At 41.8% G+C, this 24,684-nt stretch overlaps 1 protein-coding gene across 1 annotated transcript in view; it reads left to right on the forward strand.

The window, feature by feature from the left end:
- Positions 1–959: 959 nt before the first annotated feature.
- Positions 960–24,684, forward strand: part of crata (carnitine O-acetyltransferase a) — a 28,788-nt gene continuing 5,063 nt past the window's right edge. The window contains exons 1-11 of the mRNA XM_064943385.1: positions 960–1,216; positions 7,757–8,044; positions 8,427–8,545; positions 12,219–12,272; positions 16,756–16,921; positions 17,276–17,450; positions 18,133–18,311; positions 18,609–18,709; positions 18,986–19,105; positions 21,025–21,147; positions 22,793–22,991. Coding sequence (XP_064799457.1) covers positions 1,190–1,216; positions 7,757–8,044; positions 8,427–8,545; positions 12,219–12,272; positions 16,756–16,921; positions 17,276–17,450; positions 18,133–18,311; positions 18,609–18,709; positions 18,986–19,105; positions 21,025–21,147; positions 22,793–22,991 — 1,551 coding nt within the window. The 5' untranslated portion in view covers positions 960–1,189. The remainder of the gene's footprint in view (positions 1,217–7,756; positions 8,045–8,426; positions 8,546–12,218; positions 12,273–16,755; positions 16,922–17,275; positions 17,451–18,132; positions 18,312–18,608; positions 18,710–18,985; positions 19,106–21,024; positions 21,148–22,792; positions 22,992–24,684) is intronic.

The following is a 24,684-nucleotide window of genomic DNA, read 5'->3' on the forward strand; positions in this document are numbered from 1 at the left end:
AAATCCACTTCAATCATTGTAGATGATGGGGAGAAGACAGGATAAATGAGGATGTTTAAGCTTTGAGACATGATTGTGTGCCATTCAGAGGGTGAATGGGCACACAAACCGGGTAGGTAGTAGGTGCCTATCACCCGGTTTGTGTGTCAAGAACTACAACGCTGCTGAATTTTTTACGCTCAACAGTTCCCCATGTGTATCAATGGTCCACCACCCAAAGGACATCCAGCCAATTTGACAAAACTGTGGGAAGCATTGGAGTCAACATGCGCCAGCATCCCTGTGGAACGCTTTAGACACCTTGTAGAGACCATTCCCAGACTAAATCAGGCTGTTTTGAGGGCAAATGGGGGTGTAACTCAATATTAGGAAGGCGCTTCTAAATGTTTTATATACTCAGTGTATAGGCTATGAGAATTATCGTAACAGGTTAGGAGACTGACTGACATCATTCAACTAAAATATAACTTCATTTACATTGAACATTTTACAAAAGTAAATCGTGCATCTATTTATCTGAAACCCACAGCATGAACGATTCAGAGTAGCTTTGCGTTCCTAACAGTGTTGTCCACATTATCCTGCTTTTTATTTTCATGTTCTTTGTCCTATTTCTGTCTTAAAGTTCACAGGCAACAAATGTAGTTTAGATATTTTTTTTGTGATCTAACTGCGCCACAATCCAAAATAATAAAGTTGTAGTCTATCAAAGTAATTACACCAATTATTTTACTAAATTTAACATTGACTATATGTAAATGCTTTGCTTTGAATAGTAAAGTAAACCCTTTAAGAGCTAAAGAACAACATCTAGTTTATAATTATAAATCTGATTATTTCACAAAAGTTTAGCTAAACACGCTGCCAATGCCAGTGAGGGAAGCAGCTCTTCCTTGCTTTCACAAAATTAAAATAAAATAAAACTTGCTATCGCCCCTGGTGAATGGAACTGGGACCGGCGAGGAGATCATGTTACCAAAAGGTGTCAACGTAATGAAGCTGTAACTGCGCTAGCTAGTACTATCTTTGGCGTTGTTGTTTTGAAGGGTGTTCCTGAAGTAACTATTCGCCCTTGCCTCGAATACGCTTTGTGGTCAGTTCATTGGAGTTCAGCTGGGAATGAGAAACGATTCATTCCTGTACTTTGAGCACCGGGCATTTGTGGGCGGATCTTTCCGAATCATCCAGAATGTTGGGCATTTTAGCCAGGACGATGGTGAGTACACAATCAACAACGTTAGCTGGAATAGCTCCCTTGTAGCCCGCAAAACGATTTATCAAGGGAAAACAAGTGTTCGTAGGGTGTGTTCTAGTTATATATCGAAAACAATGGGCATTGAGTCAAGTAACTGTAGCTAGCTAGCTAATGTTACGCAATTACAGCCTCGATGTGTGGGTCAAGCAATGTGTAACACGTTAACTAGTCGGGGCAAAGTCAAGCTGGAGATTTGCCTTATTGATATCGTTGCTGCAGTTAAAATTATATTACATATTCAGACTTTCCTCGTTTAATACTAATTAAACCAAATGTGCAAGAATGGTATAAATTACATTCTTAATCAGCTGACTATAGCGAACAAGTAACACCCCTTGTTTTTGCACTTCGGTTTCGGTTGTTTTTGGAGTCAAAATATAGCTAAACCGTTGCCCTCCTCCGCTGACGGTTAAGGCGGACCGTCTTAACACTGCAACGCCTACTTTTGCGTGGTAATAAAACATGTCTAAAGCTTCACAACCACGTAAAATATCGCTCTCAAATCAATTTGACATTGTTCAGAGACTTCCCTCGAATCCACTTCAAATTGTTTAGCAATTGTTTTTTTGAATCTTTAAAAAAAAATGTTTTTCTCTTCACAGAGAAATTCTTCCACCTTTATAGGACTTACATGAATACAAACAGCCGTGATTAGTTCAGAGACCTTGCAATTACTTTAGTATTTATTAAAAAAAAAACGTTGGCTGTTTTTCAATTGAATACATTTAAAAAAATGTTTTTTTAAACTTCAATAGCTTCCACCCCATATCACTTGCATGAATTCAACCAAATGTTATTGGTTCAGGGACCTCGTCAAAACAATGTAAGCCAAATGCTTTTGTATTTTTTTTTAATTTGGCTATTTTCAATTAATTTAAATTGAACTTACATAAATATGTCCATAACTTCAATAGCGTCCACCCCATATGACGTTCATGAATACTACCAACTGCAATTGGTTGAGGGACTTATTCCCGCCAATCCACTGCAATTACTTTTGGGATTTTTTGGCTTAATTAAAAAACAATCTATGTTTTATGACTTGAATGAATGGAACAATTACAGTCCAGCTTTTGCAGTGTTACCATTTGGCTATCTTTATTTAACTAGGCAGTTAAGAACAAATTCTTATTTGACCGATGATGGCCTAGGAACAGTGGGTTAGCTGCCTGTTCAGGGACAGAATGACAGATTTGTACCTTGTCAGCTCGGGGTTTTGAACTTGCAACCTTCCGGTTACTCGTCCAACACTCTAACCGCTAGGCTACCCTGCAGCCCCTATCTAAAGAGGGTCATGGTTACTCCCGCCCTTTGTCAGCCATTTATTGAGTGATCAAGCTCTGGAGGGCCAGGGATAGCTGGGGTTCCAGATGGCCCCACTCCATCCAGCCAGCCCCCTGCTCCTGGGACATTTGGGAGAGGGCCAAGGAGGGCTGAAGCCGACCCAGGGAGAGGGGACCGACCTGCAGCCTCCAGGGGCCACCACTCAGTCCAGCCAGCTCTCTGCCACCAGGGACATTTGAGACAGGGGACCGACCTGCAGCCTCCAGGGGCTGCCACTCAGTCCAGCCAGCTCTCTGCCCCAGCGAAAGGATCAGGGAGGGCTGGCCGGCCCACTCACACACCTTCTCACTGGGGCCTACCTGACCTCCAGGCAGCCACTGGTGATGTCTCTGCCACTTGAGGTACCCCTGTCTGGGCCTTACTCCTATCTATCCCTCCTTGGACCTCTCTGGAGCTCCAGTCAGGCCCCCACTGACCTGGTGATCTCTCCCCCACTCAAGGCACTCCTGTCTGGTGCTTACTCCTACCTCACCTTCTCTGGAGCGCCACGCCTTATACTGCATTTCCACAACTTAAGTACAAACTGTAACTCGGCCACTCAGGAACATTCACTGTCTTCTTGGTAAGCAACTCGTGTAGATTTGGCCTTGTGTTGTAGGTTATTGTCCTGAAGAAATGTGAATTCATCTCCCAATATCTGATGGAAAGCAGACTGAACTAGGTTTTTATCTAGGATTTTGCCTGTGCTTAGCGCCATTCCATTTATTTTCATGTTGAAAAACTCCCCAGTCCTTAACGATTACAAGCATACCCGTAACATGACGCAGCTACCACTCTGCCTGAAAATATGGAGTAATGTGTTGTATTGTATTTTCCGCAAACATGACACTATTCAGGACAAAATATTGTCGCCTTGCCACATTTATTACAGTATTCCTTTAGTGTCTTGTTGCAAACAGGATGCATATTTTGGAATATGTTTATTCTGTGCAGCAGTATTTCCCAAACTCGGTCCTGGGACCCCAAGGGGTGCACGTTTTGTTTTTTGCCCTAGCACTAGATGGCTGATTCAAATAATGAAAGCTTGATGATTATTTAAATCAGCTGTGTAGTGCTATGACAAACAAAACGTGCACCCCTTGGTGTCTAGGGAACCAAGTTTCGGGAAATGCTACTCTCCTTTTCACAGTCATTTCAAATCAAATTTTATTTGACACATGCGCTGAATACAACTGGTGTAGACCTTACTGTGAAATGCTTACTTACAAGCCCTTAACCAACAATGCAGTTCAAGAAATAGAGTTAAGAAAATATTTACTAAATAAACTAAAGTAACAATAAAATAACAATGAGGCTATATACAGGGGGTACCGGTACCCAGTCAATGTGCAGGGGTACAAGGGAGTTGAGGTCATTTGTACATGTAGGTCGGGGTAAAGTGACTGCGCAGATAATAAACAGCGAGTAGCAGCAGTGTACAAAACAAGTGGAAGGAAGGGGGGTCTATGTAAATAGTCCGGGTGGCCATTTGTTTAATTGTTCAGCAGTCTTATGGCTTGGCGGTAGAATCTGTTAAGGAGCCTTTTTGACCTAGACTTGGTGCTCCAGTACCGCTTGCCGTGCGGTAGCAGAGAGAACAGTCTATGACTCGGGTGGCTGAAGTCTTTGACCATTTTTGGAGCCTTCCTCTGACACCACCTACTATATATAGGTCCTGGATGGCAGGAAGCTTGGCCCCAGTGATGTACTGGGCCGTACACACTGGAGGTTGACCGATTTTAATCGGAATGGCCGATTTAATTAGGGCCGATTTCACGTTTTCATAACAATCGGAAACCGGTATTTTTGGAAACCGATTGGGCCGTTTTGAATTTTTTTATTTAACTAGGCAAGTCAGTTAAGAACACATTCTTATTTTCAATGACGGCCTAGGAACGGTGGGTTAACTGCCTTGTTCAGCAGCAGAACGACAGATATTTACTTTGTCAGCTCGGGGATTCAATCTTGCAACCTTACAGTTAATTAGTCCAACGCTCTAACCACCTGCCTCACGAGGAGCCTGCCTGTTACACGAATGCAGTAAGCCAAGGTAAGTTGCTAGTTAGCATTAAACTTATCTTATAACAAACAATCAATCATAATCACTAGTTAACTACACATGGTTGATGATATTACTAGTTTATCTAGCGTGTCCTGCATTGCATATAATCGGTGCGGTGCATATTCGCAAAAAAAGACTGTCGTTGCTCCAATGTGTACCTAACCATAAACATCAATGCCTTACTTAAAATCAATACACAGAAGTGTATATTTTTATGCCTGCATATTTAGCTAAAAGAAATCCATGTTAGCAGGCCATATTAACAAAGGTTAAATTGTCACTTCTCTTGCGTTCATTGCACGCAGAGTCAGGGTATATGCAACCGTTTGGGCCGCCTAATTTTCCAGAATTTTACGTAATTATGACATAACATTGAAGGTTGTGCAATGTAACAGGAATATTTAGACTTATGGATGCCACCCGTTTGATAAAATACGGAACGGTTCCGTATTTCACTGGAAGAATAAACGTCTTGTTTTCGAGATGATAGTTTCCGGATTCGACCATATTAATGACCTAAGGCTCATATTTCTATGTGTTATTATGTTATAATTAAGTCTATGATTTGATAGAGCAGTCTCACTGAGCCGTGGTGGGCACCAGCAGGCTCGTAAGCACTTTCGTGCATTTTGCCAGCAGCTCTTCGCAATGCTTCAAGCATTACGCTGTTTATGACTTCAAGCCAATCAACTCCCGAGATTAGGCTGGTGTAACCGATGTGAAATTGCTAGCTAGTTAGCCGGGTGCCCGCTAATAGCGTTTCAAACGTCACTCGCTCTGAGACTTGGAGTCATTGTTCCCCTTGCTCTGCATGGGTAACGCTGCTTCGAGGGTGGCTGTTGTCGATGTGTTCCTCGTTCGAGCCCAGTTAAGGGCAAGGAGAGGGACGGAAGCTATACTATTACACTGGAAATACTAAAGTGCCTATAAGAGCATCCAATAGTCAAAGGTATATGAAATACAAATGGTATAGAGAGAAATAGTCCTATAATAATTAAAACCTAAAACGTCTTACCTGGGAATATTGAAGACTCATGTTAAAAGGAACCACCAGCTTTCATATGTTCTCATGTTCTGAGCAAGGAACTTAAACGTTAGGTTTCTTACATGGCACATATTGCACTTTTACTTCTCCAACACTTTGTTTTTGCATTATTTAAACCAAATTGAACAAGTTTCATTATTTGAGGATAAATTGATTTTATTGATGTATTATATTAAGTTGAAATAAGTGTTCATTCAGTATTGTTGTGATTGTCATTATTATAGATACATTTTTTTAAATGGCCGATTTAATCGGTATCGGCTTTTTGGGGTCCTCCAATAATCGGTATTTGTATCTGCATTGAAAAATCATAATCGGTCGAACTCTAGTACACACAACCCTCTGTAGCGCCTTACGGTTGGATGCCGAGCAGTTGCCATACCAGGCGGTGATGCAACTGGTCAGGATGCTCTCGATGGTGCAGCTGTAGAACTTTTTGAGGATCTGGGGATCCATGCCATATCTCCATGTCTCCTGAGGTGGAATAGGTGTTGTTGTGCCCTCTTCACAACTCTTTTGGTGTGCTTGGACCATGATAGTTTGTTGGTGATGTGGACACTAAGGAACTTAACTCTCTACCTGCTCTACAGAATGTACTGGGCTGTGAAGGCGCACTGGAGACCTGGTGCGTTTAGCTGGCATCAATTGTGTTGGAGAAGTAAAAGTGCAATATGTGCCATAAACTTTTGTTATTGACCAAATACTTATTTTCCACCATAATTTGCAAATAAATTCATTAAAAATCCTACAATGTGATTTTCTGGAATTTCTTTCCTCATTTTGTCAGTCCTAGTTGAAGTGTACCTATGATGAAAATTACAGGCGCCTCATCTTTTTAAGTGGGAGAACTTGCACAATTGGTGGCTGACTAAATACTTTTTTGCCCCACTGTATGTAAACCTCTGAACCACTGGAATTGTGATACAGTCTGTAAAAAAAAATATGAAAAATGACTTGTCATGCACAAAGTAGATGTCCTAACCGACTTGGCAAAACTATAGTTCGTTAACAAGACATTTGTGGAGTGGTTGAAAAAACGAGTTTTAATGACTCCAACCTAAAGTGTATGTAAAATTCCGACTTCAACTGTGTGTCATATGAAGAATGTTCACCCCACCCAGTATTGTAATCAACTTACCAGAAAGCATGTAGTCCCTGGCTCAGACAGAGTAGTAGTGTGAGCTCAATAGCATCTCATTAGTGTGTAAGATCTAGAGAATCAGCTGTACATGTGATGGAAGAATGCACTGTGCATGCGGAGGGCTGCAATTCCATTGAATTGGGGATAGTTTACCAAAATATGACACAAGATCTAGACTTGCCTTATGTGTATCCCACAAAAAAAGGTTCACTGTTATAAGCTAAAGTTTTTTGATGAAAAATTCCCAATATTCCCAGGCTTAATTTCCCATGGAAAGTTTCCGACCCTTTGCAACCCTAGTCATAATCCCATCTTTCTGTAACAGGTCACATATGACATTTAATTTAAAATAGCGAAAGTAAAAAAAAAATATATACAAATGTAATTACCATAGATTAAACAGACAAGATCCATGAACCAATAACAGTTGGTTGGATTCATGCAAAAATAGCTTCAACCCCTATCTGACAGCACAGCAACAATTTTATTTGGCTAATTCATTTGTTTACCTAATTCTTGGCTATAGCTAGCCTTTCGCAATTTGCTGTTTTTATATGTTGAATGTCTCTGAAAGCTCTGACATGTCGTGTGACCGGGTCACAATGACATTTTTTTTCATATCACTTTCTCTTCACCTTTTCCCATTCTTTCCTTCATTGGTTTGTTGGGAAGTGTATTAGACAATGGCTATTGCCTATGACAACCAGTAGGTAGTCATATCGTCTTCGCAGAGCTAAATTCTTCGATACCAACTTTGGTAGTCAACATGTAATTACTTCAGAATACCTAGCTAACAGTCATACAGTAGTACAGGCTAAAGAGAATGTTCATGTCTGCATGGCTACAGAATACAATATAACTAACTACATTACAGTAATTGATCCTCAGGCTCTGACCAGTATTTCCCCTACCTCACTCTCTATTTCCCAGGCTAAGGACCTATGGTACAAGGTGAAACCTTGTGGCCGCCTGGTTAGGCCTGTGGCGCCCACGCGTATCCCTGGGCGCTACCTGAGCCACCAGGAGGGCCTCCCCAAGCTCCCAGTGCCCTCCCTCCAGCAGACGTGCGAGCGCTACCTGGCCACCCTGGAGCCCATCGTGGATGAGGAGGAGTTGAGCCACACCAAGGAGCTGTTGGCAGAGTTCCAGAAGGCTGGGGGGGTTGGGGAGAGGCTGCAGAAGGGCCTGGAGAGAAGGGCCCGCAAGACTGAGAACTGGGTGAGTTGGCTGAAATCAAACCCTAACCCTGTATTAAAATACAGTATATGATAGTTTGGCCATATCGCCCAGCCCTACTCAAAGGCAAGGCTAGCAATTTGGTGTTGTTGTACAAGTGGCCTATGGTTATAGCCACCTGTTATTGTTAAAATAAAATCGAATGCCACTTTTATCTATGATTTAGAAACCTGTACCATGGATTAGTTCCACAAAACAGAACAGAGATACATTGTTATTAAACAGGAACATTCTTTAGACAAAACCAGATTACAATAATGTGTCAAGGGCAAAGTTGAGAATGGTTCACTCTTATTTTGTATTTTTTTGTAATGCATCTCTTCATTTGGCCATTCTTTCTCTCTCTCTCTCCGTCTCTCCCCAGCTGTCAGACTGGTGGCTGACTACAGCCTATCTGGACTACCGGATGCCCGTAGTGGTCCACTCTAGTCCCGGGGTGGTCTTACCCCGCCTGGAGTTCAGTGACCGCCAGGGACAGATGAGGTGAGATGAACCAAGCCCTCCCCACATAGACGCCAGTAGGAACAAACATAACACTCAGCTTTGTACAAATTCCTCACCACTACCGCTACATCGTTACCATCTTTACCATTAGAAACACCTTTGTTACAAAATCCTTGTATGTACTGTATCTAGTCAAATGGCTACCCAGACTATTCACATTGTCCCACCCTCTCCACACCACTGCTACCCTCTGTTGTCATCTATGCATAGTCACTTTAATTAACTCTACCTACATGTACATACTATCTCAACTAACCAGTGCCCCTCTCACATTGACTCTGCACCGGCACCCCCCTGTATGTATTGTTATTTTTTACTGCTCCTCTTTAATTACTTGTTGTTACTTTTATCTCTTATTATTATCCATATTTTTTGAAACTGCACTGTCGGTTACGGGCTCGTAAATAAGCATTTCACTGTAAGGTCTACACCTGCAGCTATACTTTAGGTAACTTAGGGTCTGTTTGTAAATTCACTCTGGAGTGTCAGAGTGCCCTCTGGGTATTCGTAAATTCAGAGCGTTGTCAGATTGTCCGTTCTTAAATTCAGAGCGTTTTGCTCTCAGAGCATTCAGAGCGCACACTGGATGCTCTGGTTGAGGAGTAGGGTTGATCCGAGCGTTCTGGCCTCACAATGGCAGTCAAGCCCCCAAGCTAACTGGCTAATGTTGGCAGGCTTGCAAGCTACTGCCAGACACAAATGAGAGAGCTGGTTAGGCTATTTTCTTGTTATCTAGAGCGTTGGTGATTATCTGTGCTGCTGGCAACAATTTAATTACGCTTTTTTGCCAACGTTTAATGACACCGGGCATATTCAACTGGTGTTGAGCTTCCGTAAATTCATCAGTTATTCTGCGCTCTGGCACACTCAGACGAGAGTGCTCTGAAATCGGAGTAGGTAGCCAGAGTGAATTAACGAACGCACCCATACTGTCATGTAAATGCAGTCCTCTCTTGCACTGCTGTTGTGTATTAGTGTTAGCAGTCATTGCTAGTCATTACTCCTGTGTTACAACCTTCACACTTTCTCCAACACCATTTCTACTCACATATCACTCAGTGTGTATTTCCATGTAACAGACATGTCACCATGACACAAAACCGGGGCCCTGTGTCATTCACCTGCTAATGTGAACTCAAGCTACCATTCACCTTTCCAGTACAATATTGCCAATTGGGTGGCATTTCACTATGGGGTCAGTTGAGATTCACAAGACCTTTGTACACACTACCCTTCAGACTGCACCCCCCACCCCCCTCTCGCTCTCTCTCTGAAAATATATATAAATAAAAGTGCAGTAGCGGATCACTGAAGTACTGCAGCACATGGGCCCCTGTTGACATAGGTTACATCTATAAAGGATTTAGATGGCCTATTGACATGGCAGAGAAAAGACTTGTTGTCTGAGCTAAGACCATGTCGTTTTCACCTCATTGATCATGCAAATAATCCCCTGGGGGGTTTTATCAAATGTATTATGCCGGACAAAGTTGAATCACTGTTTAACGGATGCCCTGCCTTTTCTCCACACCCCTGTTATTTTTGGGCAATATATGTAGGGCTTTGCTTATAATGCACTGTCCACTCTCCCTTGAGGCTTTCCCAAGTTGATGCACAAGAGACCAAACAGCCTCAGATCATGTTCAAGCCTTGGATTGGACAGTGAAACGCTCACACCGTAATGACTGAAGCCAGTGCAAATTCCTACTATTTATGTGTCCAGGTTAAATGTGGGACGCCCCTCATTATAAACAAACAGTCGGTTAAATTCATGGTTATTGCATCATTTTCAGATTTATTAGAAAAGATTAATAGACGAAACAACCATGTAATTTAACCAATTGACTGGCCAGAGATCAGGACACAATAACTCATTATACATTTATCTTAATTTGATTACTATTATTTGTCATTTATTCTTGAATTAGAAAAAAATGTTAAATGATCTATTACTCTATACACATTAAATTATGAAATTGGATTGCACTTAGTTTTCTCTCAGGAATAAAGAAACTGTCACAAGTTATACTTCCCATTGTGTTTAATTTTCCATTGGTTATAACAACATTGTAACATCTGCATTTTTTTGAAGACAAATAGTGTAAGTTTCCACATGGAATAATATACCTCTTGAAGCTCACATTAGTCCTAGAGCCTGCACAAGAGCCTAGGACAATGTGGTAACATACTGTTTTTCCTTATTCACTAAATGTATTTTAATTTTTTTTTGCTCGCCTCACTTCTGTGGGGGGGAAAATCCATTAAACAGTGAATCAATTTTGGCGAGCCTAACTCTTATGTAATTTCTATTCGTTTATACGTTTTTTTCTGTTATTATATCTCACTGCAATTATGTTATGTACTGTTAAAATATCCCACTTGCAATATTTTTTATGATTTAGTCCAGGCATCTCTTGCCAATTTAATTGTTGGCTCCCAGCAATAACCCCAATGAATGCCTTGTTTTACTCATTTGAATGTTCCGCTCAGTTCATAGAACCGTGGTTACCTGAGTAACCTTTGATATCGGAGCATTAACGGAGCATTAACAGCATTTTCTGGCGCATCTTTAAATAATTTTAACTACGAATTCGGCTCTAGATTTACAATGGTTGGAGCGAATACCTTTCCTGAAAGGTAGGATTCTCAGGAACACGTACGTGTCTTCTGTTTTGTGCATATGATGAAAGCTGTGAGTGATGAATCTGCATAGAATAACTGAGGGACATGAATTGATTCTCCACAAACGATCATTCACAAAGATTGTTTGATGATCATCCCTGATGTTTTCCTGAACTTTTCTATACCTTTCTTACTTCAGCTTTTATCTTATTTTATTAAGATAAAAGCAATAAGGTCCTATTCAAAAGATCTATCAAACTATTTTTGCACATTTTGTTTCTTATGTCCCAAGTGTCCTAGAATAGTGTTTGAGAATTAAAATAACAAGCAATTAAGTATCCATAACATTTTTAGAAGCATATTTCGTACCCATTCACTCAAATGCATTGACCAAGAATCAACTGCACCGCATCTGACCTTAAGGCGCTACAGAGGGTAGTGCGAACGGCCCAGTACATCACTGGGGCCAAGCTTCCTGCCATCCAGGACCTATATTATAGGTGGTGTCAGAGGAAAGCCCATAAAATTGTCAGAGACTCCAGTCACCCAAATTATAGACTATTTTCTCTGCTACCACATGGCAAGCGGTACCAGAGCGCCAAGTCTAGGACCAAAAGGCTCCTCAACAGCTTCTACCCCAAGCCATTATACTGCTGAACAATTCATAAAAATTGCCACTGGACAATTTACATTGCTGCTACTCAATGTTTATTTGTTACCTATGCATAGTCACTTCGCCCCCACCTACATTTACAAATTACCTCAACTAGCCTGTACCCCTGCACACTGACTCGGTACCGGTGCCCCCTGTATATAGCCTCATTATTCTTATTGTGTTACTTTTTATTATTACTTTTATTTTAGCCTACTTGGTAAATACTTTCTTCTTCTTGAACTGCACTGTTGGTTAAGGGCTTGTAAGTAAGTATTTCACGGTAAAGTCTACACATGTTACATTCGGAGCATATGACAAATAAAGTTTGATTTGAACTTGTTAATAACATCATACTGCTCAAATCTCTCCACCCAGGTTTGCTGCCAAGCTGATCGCTGGAGTTTTGGACTTCAAGACAATGATTGACAAGTGAGTGCCAGTGCTCCTCGTCTTGTCGACACGATTTGATCAGAGGGCAAAATCCAATACAAGGGAAGAGCCATGTTAAATTGACTCAGATTGTACCAGGATCTGATTTCCTGCCCCCAATCCTGCTAACCCTGATTATAGGGTAGCCTAGTGGTTAGAGCGTTGGACTAGTAACTAGAAGGTTGCAAGTTCAAACCCCTGAGCTGACATGGTACAAATCTGTCGTTCTGCCCTGAACAAGGCAGTTAACCCACTGTTCCCAGGCCGTCATTGAAATTAAGAATTTGTTCTTAACTGACTTGCCTGGTTAAATAAAGGTAAAAATATTTAGCCAAACTGGCTAACCAGGAACTATTTTATTTCTACATACATACAGTACCAGTCAAAAGTTTGGAAAACTTTATTTTTACAATTTTCTACATTGTAGAATAATAGTGAAGACATCAAACTATGAAATAACATATGGAATCATGTAGTAACCAAAAAGTGTTAAACAAATCAAAATATATTATATTTGAGATTCTTCAAAGTAGCCACCCATTGCCTTGATGACAGCTTTGCACACACTTGGTATTCTCTCAACCAGCTTCACCTGGAATGCTTTTCCAACCATCTTGAAGGAGTTCCAACATATACTGTGCACTTATTGGCTGCTTTTCCTTCACAATGCGGTCCAACTCATCCCAAACCATCTCAAATGGGTTGAGGTCGGGTGATTGTGGAGGCCAGCACTCCATCACTCTCCTTCTTTGTCAAATAACCCTTACACAACCTGGAGGTGTGTTGGGCCATTGTCCTGTTGAAAAACAAGTGATAGTCACACTGAGCGCAAACCATGTTTCACAGTGGGAACCACACATGCAGAGATCATCCATTCACCTACTCTGCGTTTCACAAAGACACTGCGTTGGAACCAAAAAATTTAAATTTGGACTCACCATACCAAAATACAGATTTCCACTGGTCTAATGTACATGAGTGCTCGTTTCATCATAGCGCTTGATGGGTTTTGCGACTGCACTTGAAACTTTCAAAGTTCTTGACATTTTCCAGATTGACTGACCTTCATGTCTTAAAGTAATGATGGACTGTCATTTCTCTTTGCTTAATTGAGCTGTTCTAATATGGATTTGGTCTTTTACCAAATAGGGCTATCTTCTGTATACCACCCCTACCTTGTCACAACACAAGTGATTGGCGCGAACGCATTAAGAAGGAAAGAAATGACACAAATTTACTTTTTAACAAGACACACCTGTTAATTGAAGTGCATTCCAGGTGACTACCTCATGAAGCTGGTTGAGAGAATGTGCAAGAGTGTGCAAAGCTGTCATCAAGGCAAAGGGGGGCTACTTTGAAGAATCATATAAAATATATTTTAATTTGACACTTTTTTTGGTTACTACATGATTCCATATGTTATTTCATAGTTTTGATGTCCACTGTTATTCTACAATGTAAAAAAATAAAATAAAAATGTAATCCCTGGAATGAGTAGGTGTGTCCAAACTTTTGACTGGTACTGTATATACAGTGCCTTCGGAAAGTATTCAGAACCTTTGAATTTTCCGCATTTTGTTACGTAACAGCCTTATTCTAAAATGTATTTAAATGTTTACATAAGTATTCAGGCCCTGAAAGCACCTTTTGTCAGTGACTCCAGCATCGTGTCATCTTGGGTATGAGACTACAAGCTTGGCACACCTGTATTTGGAGACTTTCTCACATTCTTCTCTCCAGATCCTCTCAAGCTCTGTCAGGTTGGATGAGGAGTGTCGGGTTTGAGTCCGGGCTCTGGCTGGGCCTCTCAAGCACATTCAGAGACTTGTCCCGAAGCCACTCCTGCATTGTCTTGGCTGTATGCTTAGGGTCGTGGTCCTGTTGGAAGGTGAACCTTCACCCCAGTCTGAGGTCCTGAGCGCTCTGGAGCAGGGTTTAATCAAGGATCTCTCTGTACTTTGCTCCATTCATCTTTCCCTTGATCCTGACTAGTCTCCCAGTCCCTGCCACTGAAAAACATCTCCACAGCATGATGCTGCCACCACCATGCTTCACCGTAGGGATGGTGCCAGGTTTCCTCTAGATGTGACGCTTGACATTGTGGGTGCAACTTGAAATTAGGATAGTGTTCTTAATGTTTTGAACTAGAGGTTGATTGATTAATATGAATGGCTGATTTAATTAGGGCCGATTTTAACATTTTCATAACAATCTGTAATTGGCATTTTTGGACACCGATTATGGCATTCCACGATGAGACTGCGTGGCAGGCTGACGACCTGTTACGCATGTGCAGCATGGTGCCAAGTTAAGTTGTTATAGCTAGCATTAAACTTATCTTATAAAAAACAATCCGTCTTAACATAATCACCAGTTAACTACACATGGTTGATGATATTACTAGTTTATCTAGCTTGTCCTGCGTTGCATATAATCGATGCGGTGCCTGTTAATTTATCATCGAATCACAGTCTACTTCACCGAACGGATGATGATTTAACAAGCGATAAAAGCACTGTTGTTGCACCAATGTGTACCTAACCATAAACATCAATGCCTTTCTTAAAATCAGTCCACAAGTATATATTTTTAAACCTGCATATTTAGTTAATATTGCCTTCTAGCGTGAATTTCTTTAAGCTAGGGAAATGGTGTCACTTCTCTTGCGTTCTGTGCAAGCAGAGTCAGGGTATATGCAGCAGTTTGGGCTGCCTGGCTTGTTGCGAACTGTGTGAAGACCATTTCTTCCTAACAAAGAACGTAATTAATTTGCCAGAATTGTACATAATTATGACATAACATTGATGGTTGTGCAATGTAACAGCAATATTTAGACTTCGGGAGGCCACCCGTTAGATAAAATACAGAATGCTTCTGTATTTCACTGAAAGAATAAACGTTTTGTTTTCGAAATGATAGTTTCCGGATTCGACCATATTAATGACCTAAGGCTCGTATTTCTGTGTGTTATATTATAATTAAGTCTATGATTTGATATTCGATAGAGCAGTCTGACTGGGCGGTGGTAGGCAGCAGCAGGCTCGTAAGCATTCGTTCAAACAGCACTTTCCTGCATTTGTCAGCAGCTCTTCGCTGTGCTTCAAGCATTGTGCTGTTTATGACTTCAAGCCTATCAACTCCCGAGATTAGGCGGGCAATACTATAGTGCCTATAAGAACATCCAATAGTCAAAGGTATATGAAATACAAATGGTATAGAGAGAAATAGACCTATAATTCCTATAATAACTACAACCTAAAACTTCTTACCTGGGAATATTGAAGACTCATGTTAAAAGGAACCACCAGCTTTCATATGTTCTCATGTTCTGCGCAAGGAACTGAAACGTTAGCTTTCTTACATGGCACATATTGCATTTTTACTTTCTTCCCCAACACTTTGTTTTTGCATTATTTAAACCAAATTGAACATGTTTCATTTTTTATTTGAGAAAAAATTGATTTTATTGATGTATTATATTAAGTTAAAATGGTGTTCAATCAGTATTGTTGTAATTGTCTTGTTGTAATTACAACAATATATGTATATTGGAGGCCCAAAAAAAGCAGATACCGATTAATCGGACGATTTTTATATAAAAATCATCCAATTAATCTGTATCGGCTTTTTTGGTCCTCCAATAATCGGTATCGGTATCCTCATTTGAAAAATCATAATCGGTCAACCTCTCTTTTGAACACTATATTTTAAAACAGTGAGGATGAATCAGATTATTATTTATTATTTATCTGTATAATTTGTTTATACTATTTTGAGTATATTTGGTTATACTATATTTATAACTATACCATATATATATGTGTGTGTGTATATATATATATATATATATATATATATATACATACATACACACATATACATGCATACATACACAATCTCAAGTGTGTGTTCTCTGTCTGGTTAGCAGCAGACTGCTTTATCTAGCTTAGAGATCACAGTTTAATCACTGTGTTAAAGCTGCAATATATAACTTTTTGGGCGACCTAAGAAAAACAATCACATAGAAATGTGAGTTATAGACCTGTCAATCTCATTGACAGCAAGTCTAAGAAGCAGTAGATCTGTTCCATGTGCTCTATTTCTATGCTTCCTTTTTTAAATCTTTTACTTTCGGTTTTGTACACCAGCTGAAAATACAATAACAAAAATATATTTCACAGCGGTTTAGATGGTACAATGACTCTCTATACCATACTTGCTTGTTTTGTCACATAAACTGAAATTAGGTGAACTATTAAAATTGTAGCAACCGGGAAATGGCGGAGCGATTCCTGCATAGTTCATCTTTAAGTTTATTGCCACAAGTTGACATCAGTTATCGTTACTGTTGTCATAATTATGGGATCATCATGTAAGCCTTATCACTGAATGTTCAAGAAAATGTCTCTCTTAATAGTTGAAGAACTTCAATGAGTCCGTAAATGTATGTTTGACCATCCACCTGTCATTGCTCGGTCCACAGTGAGACGTTACCAGTGGAGTACCTGGGTGGGAAGCAGTTGTGTATGAACCAGTATTATCAGGTCCTGTCCTCATGTCGCGTCCCCGGCCTGAAGAGAGACTCGGTGGTCAACCATGCCCATCGCTCCAGGCCTCCCACTCACATCACTGTGGTGCACAACTTCCAGGTAAACCAAGAAAGGCCTATGGAACTTAGTGTAGTCCAAAGGTGTTTATTTCACGCTTTGTCGCTGTGTATTTACAAAGAAAATAATTAATCTGCACACTCTTAACTCCGATGCAGTTGATTGTTCAGACATCACAGCTACTGTACACCTTGCCAAATCAGGGTGGTGGTCGTTATTGTACGCTACAGGAAACATGCATCTGAAAACTGAGGTTTTTTTTATTGCACAAGGCCAAGTAGTCTCACCCTGTTTCAGACCGTTTGGCTCATGACCCAGGTTGAGCAGTTTCTTCTGTCTACAAGTTGATTGTGAATACATACTTTGTCTCTCTCTCTCCTGTCTCTCCTCCATCAGTTCTTTGTCCTGGACGTGTACAACAGTGATGGCACCCCGCTGACGGTGGACCAGTTGTACATGCAACTGGAGAAGGTTTGGAGCTCGTCCCTGCAGACCAACAAGGAGCCCATCGGTATCCTCACCTCTAACCAACGCAACAGCTGGGGCAAGGCCTACAACAACCTCATCAAGGGTGAGAAAACAAGTAGATGAGGTGATGCAAAGGCAGGTGTTAGGTTCTGACAAACTGAGTAAAAACTAATGGACACCTAAGGAAAGCTCAAACCAAGTTTATTCACCCAATGGGTCAGACAGCTGATCAGACAAAGACATATTTACACAAGCACTGGTATTTAAACCTTCCTCCTATGCTGAGTCTCCTCCTTACACATCTGGACAGCCAATACACCTCTGTTGCTAGACAGGACTTTAGTGATATCTGTTCTTCCTCACTTCATCTGACCTGACCTCGGCCCAAATTCCTCATCCTCCCCAACTCATGGCTTTCCTGTTGACTTGTACCAGACTGTGGCCCGTTCCCCTTTCCATAGGATATCTGATGTCTAGCATGAACAAGTTCTGACAGAATGTAAACATTCTACATTCCCCTCTCTCCCTCAGTGACATGAATAAGGATATTTAATTTTTTCAAGTTTAGAAGTCAGAACCCATCACAGGGAAAGGGGCTGTGTCTCAATATAGTGGTTTCCTCTCTTTGAATCTATTGACTTCAACTGTGCTGATGTGGAAGAACTGGGCCAGAGGTGAGAAGTGGTTTAGAACTGGAGTCAAATTAGATTAGAACTGTGTTTACAAGTGGGATTGGGTAAGTGTGAATAACAAATAGATTGGTGTTCGTCCTTTTCTCCATTTAGATAAGACGAACAAAGACTCTGTGCGGGCCATCCAGAAGAGCATCTTCACAGTATGTCTGGATGCTCCCATGCCCTGCGTCTCAGACGAGCTGTATCACAGCCGAGCCGCTGTCCAGATGCTCCACGGTGGGGGCAGTCGCTGGAACAGTGGCAACCGCTGGTTCGACAAGACTTTGCAGGTGACGCTACACACACACACACCGATGCTCCACGGAGGGGGCAGACGCTGGAACAGCAGCAACACACGTACACTCACACAGAATACACACACACATACACAAACACACTGTATGCATCTTCCCCTTCTTGAAGGAGAAAATAGTACAAATAAAGAAAAACCCTGGAATGAGTAGGTGTATCCAAACTTTTGACTGGTACTGCATATTTTTTTTTTTTTTACACTGAACTTATTCAGCTGAAATCCCTGAGTCTATGTTGTCAAGTGTTCCTCACTTTCCCGTTTCCCTTGCTTCCAGTTTATCATTGGAGAGGACGGGTCATGTGGTCTGATGTATGAGCACGCCCCTGCTGAAGGCCCGCCTATCGTGTCCTTGATTGACCACGTCGTCGAGTACACGTAAGTGCACCACTGTTGGGTCCTCTCATTAATTTACAAAACAGTCTCTTCAATCACTCGCTCATCCCTGTCGTGCTGGCTTTGTGTAGAGCAGCAACAAATGAGATCTGCTTCTGTCAATCTTTGGCCAACTCTACTTCAGACATGTAAAATAATTTATTGGCGTCAATGGAAGATTTGTGGGAAATGTTGATCTGCGCCATCGTGTCTGCAGGTCTAATTCCCTTAACAAGTACCATGAACTGAGGGTGTCCTGTCATGTTTGTGATCTACCAGGAAGAAGTCTGAGATGGTGCGTACCCCCATGGTCCCCCTGCCGATGCCTCAGAAACTACGCTTTAACATCACACCAGAGATCAAGAAGGACATTGAGAAGGCCAAGCAGAACATGAACATGTGAGAGTGTAGATACAGTTGAAGTCGGAAGTTTACATACACCTTAGCCAAATACATTTAAACTCCGTTTTTCACAATTCCTGACATTTAATCTGAGTAAAAATTCCCTCTTAGGTCAGTTAGGATCACCACTTTATTTTAAGAATGTGAAATGTCAGAATAATAGTAGAGAGTGATTTATTTCAGCTTTTATTTCTTTCATCACATTAATATTTGGTAGCATTGCCTTTAAATTGTTTAACTTGGGTCAGACGTTTTGGATAGCCTTCCACAAGCTTCCCACAATAAGTTGGGTGAATTTTGGCCCATTCCTCCTGACAGAGCTGCTGTAACTGAGTCAGGTTTGTAGGCCTCCTTGCTCGCACACAAATTTTCTATGGGATTGAGGTCAGGGCTTTGTGATGGCCACTCCAATACCCTGACTTTGTTGTCCTTAAGTGATTTTGCCACAACTTAGGATGTATGCTTGGGGTCGTTGTCCATTTGGAAGACCCATTTGTGACCTAACTTTAACTTCCTGATTGATGTCTTGAGATGTTTCTTCAATATATCCACATAATTGTCCTACCTTATGATGCCATCTATTTTGTGAAGTGCACCAGTCCCTCCTGCAGCAAAGCACCCCACAACATGATGCTGCCACCCCCGTGCTTCACGGTTTGGATGGTGTTCTTCGGCTTGCAAGCCTCCCCCTTTTTCCTCCAAACATAACGATGGTCATTATGGCCAAACAGTTCTATTTTTGTTTCATCAGACCAGAGGACATTTCTCCAAAAAGTATGGTCTTTGTCCCCATGTGCAGTTGCAAACCATAGTCTGGCTTTTTTATGGTGGTTTTGGAGCAGTGGCTTCTTTCTTGCTGAGCGGCCTTTCAGGTTATGTCGATATAGGACTTGTTTTACTGTGGATATAGATACTTTTTTACCTGTTTCCTCCAGCATCTTCACAAGGTCCCTTGCTGTTGTTCTGGGATTGATTTGCACTTTTTGCACCAAAGTACGTTCATCTCTAGGAGATAGAACTCGTCTCTTTCCTGAGCGGTATGACGGCTGCGTGGTCCCATGGTGTTTATACTTGCGTGCTATTGTTTGTATAGTTGAACGTGGTACCTTCAGGTGTTTGGAAATTGCTCCCAAGGATGAGCCAGACTTGTGGAGGTCTACAATTTTATTTTCTGAGGTCTTTGCTGATTTCTTTAGATTTGCCCTGATGTCAAGCAAAGAGGCACATATTGTTTTGGGATTTTCCAAGCTGTTTAAAGAAACAGTCAACTTAGTGTTTGTTAACTTCTGACCCTCTGGAATTGTGATGCAGTGAATTATAAGTGAAATAATCTGTCTGTAAACAATTGTTTGAAAAATTAGATGTCTTAACCGACTTACCAAAACTATAGTTTGTTAACAAGAAATTTGTTGAGTGGTTGAAAAATGAGTTTTCATGACTCCAACCTCAGTTTATGTAAACTTCCAACTTCAACTGTGTATATACAGTACATAGAAATATGTGTTCTAGTTCTATGTGTGAGAGCTAGCTACATAGCAGAGGAGGCTGGTGGGGGAGAGATATAGGAGTAGGGGCTCACTGTAATGGCTCACTGTAATCAAACAAATGGAAACCGCACATTTGACTCTGTTCCATTAATACCATTCTAGCCATTACAAGGAGCCCATCCTTCTATAGCTCTACCCACCAGCCTCCTCTGCTACATACATGCCTTGGTCCTGGAGGGCTACAGGGTGCCCCGGCTTTTTTTTCAAGCCCAGCACTAACACACCTGAATCAACCAGTCTTATTTTCCAGACCTGGGTTAGGCCTATGGATATATTTCAGAAACATAGTTTGGATGTATTCAATTATGAATGAATATATTTGTATAGGCATACCCTGTAATATTCTGCGTTGTGACATCTACCCCCCAGAATGGTTCATGACCTGGATGTCAAAGTCATTGTTTTCTCCCACTTTGGCAAGAACGTCCCCAAGACCCACAAGATGAGCCCCGATGCCTTCATCCAGATGGGACTACAGCTGGCCTACTACAGGTGAGGATACGCACTATGCTAATTATGTTTCCGTTCTTATTTCAGTTACACTGCAAGTAGTCTCGTGTAGCCACACCTCCAAAATCACATTGTTGTCACGCCTCCCTTTGACTTTTAGAGAATTGTGTCTTAGTCAAAACGTTTTGAATGGAACACTGGCTTTCAGCGGCAAGATGTTTTTATTGGATGTTACATTTGAAGAACCCTCTCCCACATGCCGTTGGTGCTCACTGCTGGTGCTACGTGTTATGTTATCAGCACTGTTTTTAGACTGGGTAGGACACACTTTGCAGAGTTGTTCAGTATGCTAGTTTACAACAGTGCACAGATGGAAGAAACCCTGTAGGAAAAGCTGAATTGTGTTTTGCAAAAAGTGTGTTCCACACACAATCGACATTGATCAACATATTTTGTGATTTAATCAGTGATTTCCCGGCCATCCTCACACACTGTTGCACATACGACACTAATCTCGTAAGCACCTTTGATTTACAGCAGGTTCCCACCCCTATTTAGCTATCTTTCTACCATGAACTTCCCCAGGCTTCATATTTAGTGAATCCTGGTTTTCAACAAGGATACACTGCAGACACCTATGTCATGCCTGCATTGTTTAATAAAAAACATGAGCTGGCGCACAACCAGAAAAATGATTTTGGGTGGAGGTGCTGACTAATGGCGAATAAACTATAGAAAGAGAGTCGCACACTCTATATAAACTCCCAATTTATTGGGTAAATCACAAATGTTTCGGCATCACTGTGCCTTCTTCAGGGTAATGTCATGAATACTTGAACCAGGTTATGATGACAAACAGTGCAACCAATGACAATATTGAGGGGTGTGTCATAATTATTAAGTTAATTACAATGAATTGAGTGACACTGTTAAACAATAGTTTATGGCATATTAAATATATTAGGCTATTATTATATGCAAACATAATTGGCCTAGCGTTGTCCGGGTTAGGGAGGGTTTGGCCGGTAGGGATGTCCTTGTCTCATCGCGCACCAGCGACTCCTGTGTCGGGCCGGGCGCAGTGCACGCTAACCAAGGTTGCCTGGTGCACAGTGTTTCCTCCGACACATTGGTGCGGCTGGCTTCCAGGTTGGATGCGCGCTGTGTTAAGAAGCAGTGCGGCTTGGTTGGGTTGTGTTTCAGAGGACGCATGACTTTTGACCTTCGTCTCTCCCGAGCCCGTATGGGAGTTGTAGTGATGAGACAAGATAGTAACTACTAACAATTGGATACCATGAAATTGGGGAGAAAAAGGGGGTAAAATTCAACAACAAAAAAACATACATTATTGTTTAATTAAATTTGACATATTTAATTGTTTCCTATTTCATTTATATTTGTTACGTGATATTTGTTTGGTTCAACCTTAATGCATAATAAGCATCACCAACAGGGGGAACATAGAAAGAATACATCAATTTATAAGAGAATTATAAATAGAGAATTGTTGATAAGAATGTCAATATTCAGACCACTAGATGGCAATGTTTTTAGATAGGATATCCAGGTAGCCTCCTTTTGTAGTAGTAGGATCTCCAGAGAGCAAAATATTCCCTAACCTCACTCCTACTAGCCTTAAACTGTACCAATGCAATATAACTGGGATCGCTCTCTCGCCCTCTCTCAGGATGTATCAGCGGTGCTGTGCCACCTATGAAAGCGCGTCTCTGCGTATGTTCAAGCTGGGTCGCACCGACACCATCCGCTCCTGCTCCATCGACTCTGCTAATTTCGTCAAGGCCATGGACGACCCAGCCAAACAGAAGATAGAAAAAGTGACCCTACTGGAGAAGGCTGTGAAAGCCCACCGGGCATACACTGACATGGTGAGTGAGTGCTGCACAGTCTAGTAGAAAGGATAGATACCCACACAACAGGCTTGGGGTCAATTCCATTTAGATACCGGTCTGACAAACAAAGAAACTCACAGACGACTAATAAAGCTCAAACCAAGTTTATTCACCCACTGGGTCACACAGCTGCATAAGACAATGACATGTTTACACAAGTACATATGTAGAACCTCTACTGGGTGGAGTCAACTCCTTGCATATCTATCAAATCAAAGTTTTTGTCACGTGCGCCGAATACAACCGGTGTAGACCTTACAGTGTAATGCTTATTTACAGGCTCTAACCAACAGTGAAAAAGTAACGAGGCTATATACAGGCACCGGTTAGTCGGGCTGATTGAGGTAGTATGTACATGTAGATATGGTTAAAGTGACTGCATATATGATAAACAGAGAGTCGCAGTAGCATAAAAGAGGGGTTGGCGGGTGGCGGAGCACAATGCAGATAGCCCGGTTAGCCAATGTGCGGGGGGCACTGGTTGGTCGGGCTAATTGAGGTAGTATTTACATGAATGTATAGTTAAAGTGACTATGCATATATGATAAACATAGAGTAGCGGCAGCGTAAAAGAGGGGTTAGGGGGGGCACACAATACAAATAGTCCAGGTAACCATTTGGTTACCTGTTCAGGAGTCTTATGGCTTGGGGGTAAAAACTGTTGAGATGTCTTTTTGTCCTAGACTTGGCACTCCGGCACCGCTTGCCATGCGGTAGTAGAGAGAACAGTCTATGACTGGGGTGGCTGGGGTCTTTGACATGTTTTAGGACCTTCCTCTGACACCGCCTGATGTAGAGGTCCTGGATGGCAGGCAGCTGAGCCCCAGTGATGTACAGTGCCGTACACACCACCATCTGTAGTACCTTGCGGTCGGAGGCCGAGCAATTGCCGTACCAGGCAGTGATGCAACCCATCAGGATGCTCTCTATGTTGCATATGTAGAACCTTTTGAGGATCTAAGAACCCATGCCAAGCCTTTTTAGTTTCCTGAGGGGGAATAGGCTTTGTCGTGCCCTCTTCACGACTGTCTTGGTGTGTTTGGACCATTCTAGTTTTTTCTTGATTTTCTTGACACCAAGGAACTTGAAGCTCTCAACCTGCTCCACTTCAGCCCTGTCATTGAGAATGGGGGCGTGCTCAGTCCTCCTTCGTCTGTAGTCCACAATCATCTCCTTAGTCTTGGTTACGATGAGGGATAGGTTGTTATTCTGGCACCACCCAGCCAGGTCTCTGACCTCCTCCCTATAGGCTGTCTCGTCATTGTCGGTGATCAGGCCTACCACTGTTGTGTCGTCTGCAAACTTAATGATGGTGTTGGAGTCGTGCCTGGCCATGCAGTTGTGGGTGAATAGGGAGTACAGGAGGGGACTGAGCACACACCCCTGTGGAGCTCCAGGGTTGAGGATCAGCGTGGCAGATGTGTTGCTACCTACCCTCACCACCTGGGGGCGGCACGTCAGGAAGTTCCGGATCCAGTTGCCGAGGGAGGTGTTTAGTCCTAGGATCCTTAGCTTAGTGATGAGCATTGAGGGTACTATAGTGTTGAACGCTGAGCTTTAGTCAATGAATAGCATTCTCACGTAGGTATTCCTTTTGTCCAGGTGGGAAAGAGCAGTGTGGAGTGCAATAGAGATTGCATCATCTGTGGATCTGTTTGGGCGGTATGCA

This window comes from Oncorhynchus masou, chromosome 28 (genome assembly GCF_036934945.1).
Source record: "Oncorhynchus masou masou isolate Uvic2021 chromosome 28, UVic_Omas_1.1, whole genome shotgun sequence".
NCBI classification, from domain to species: Eukaryota; Metazoa; Chordata; class Actinopteri; order Salmoniformes; family Salmonidae; genus Oncorhynchus; species Oncorhynchus masou.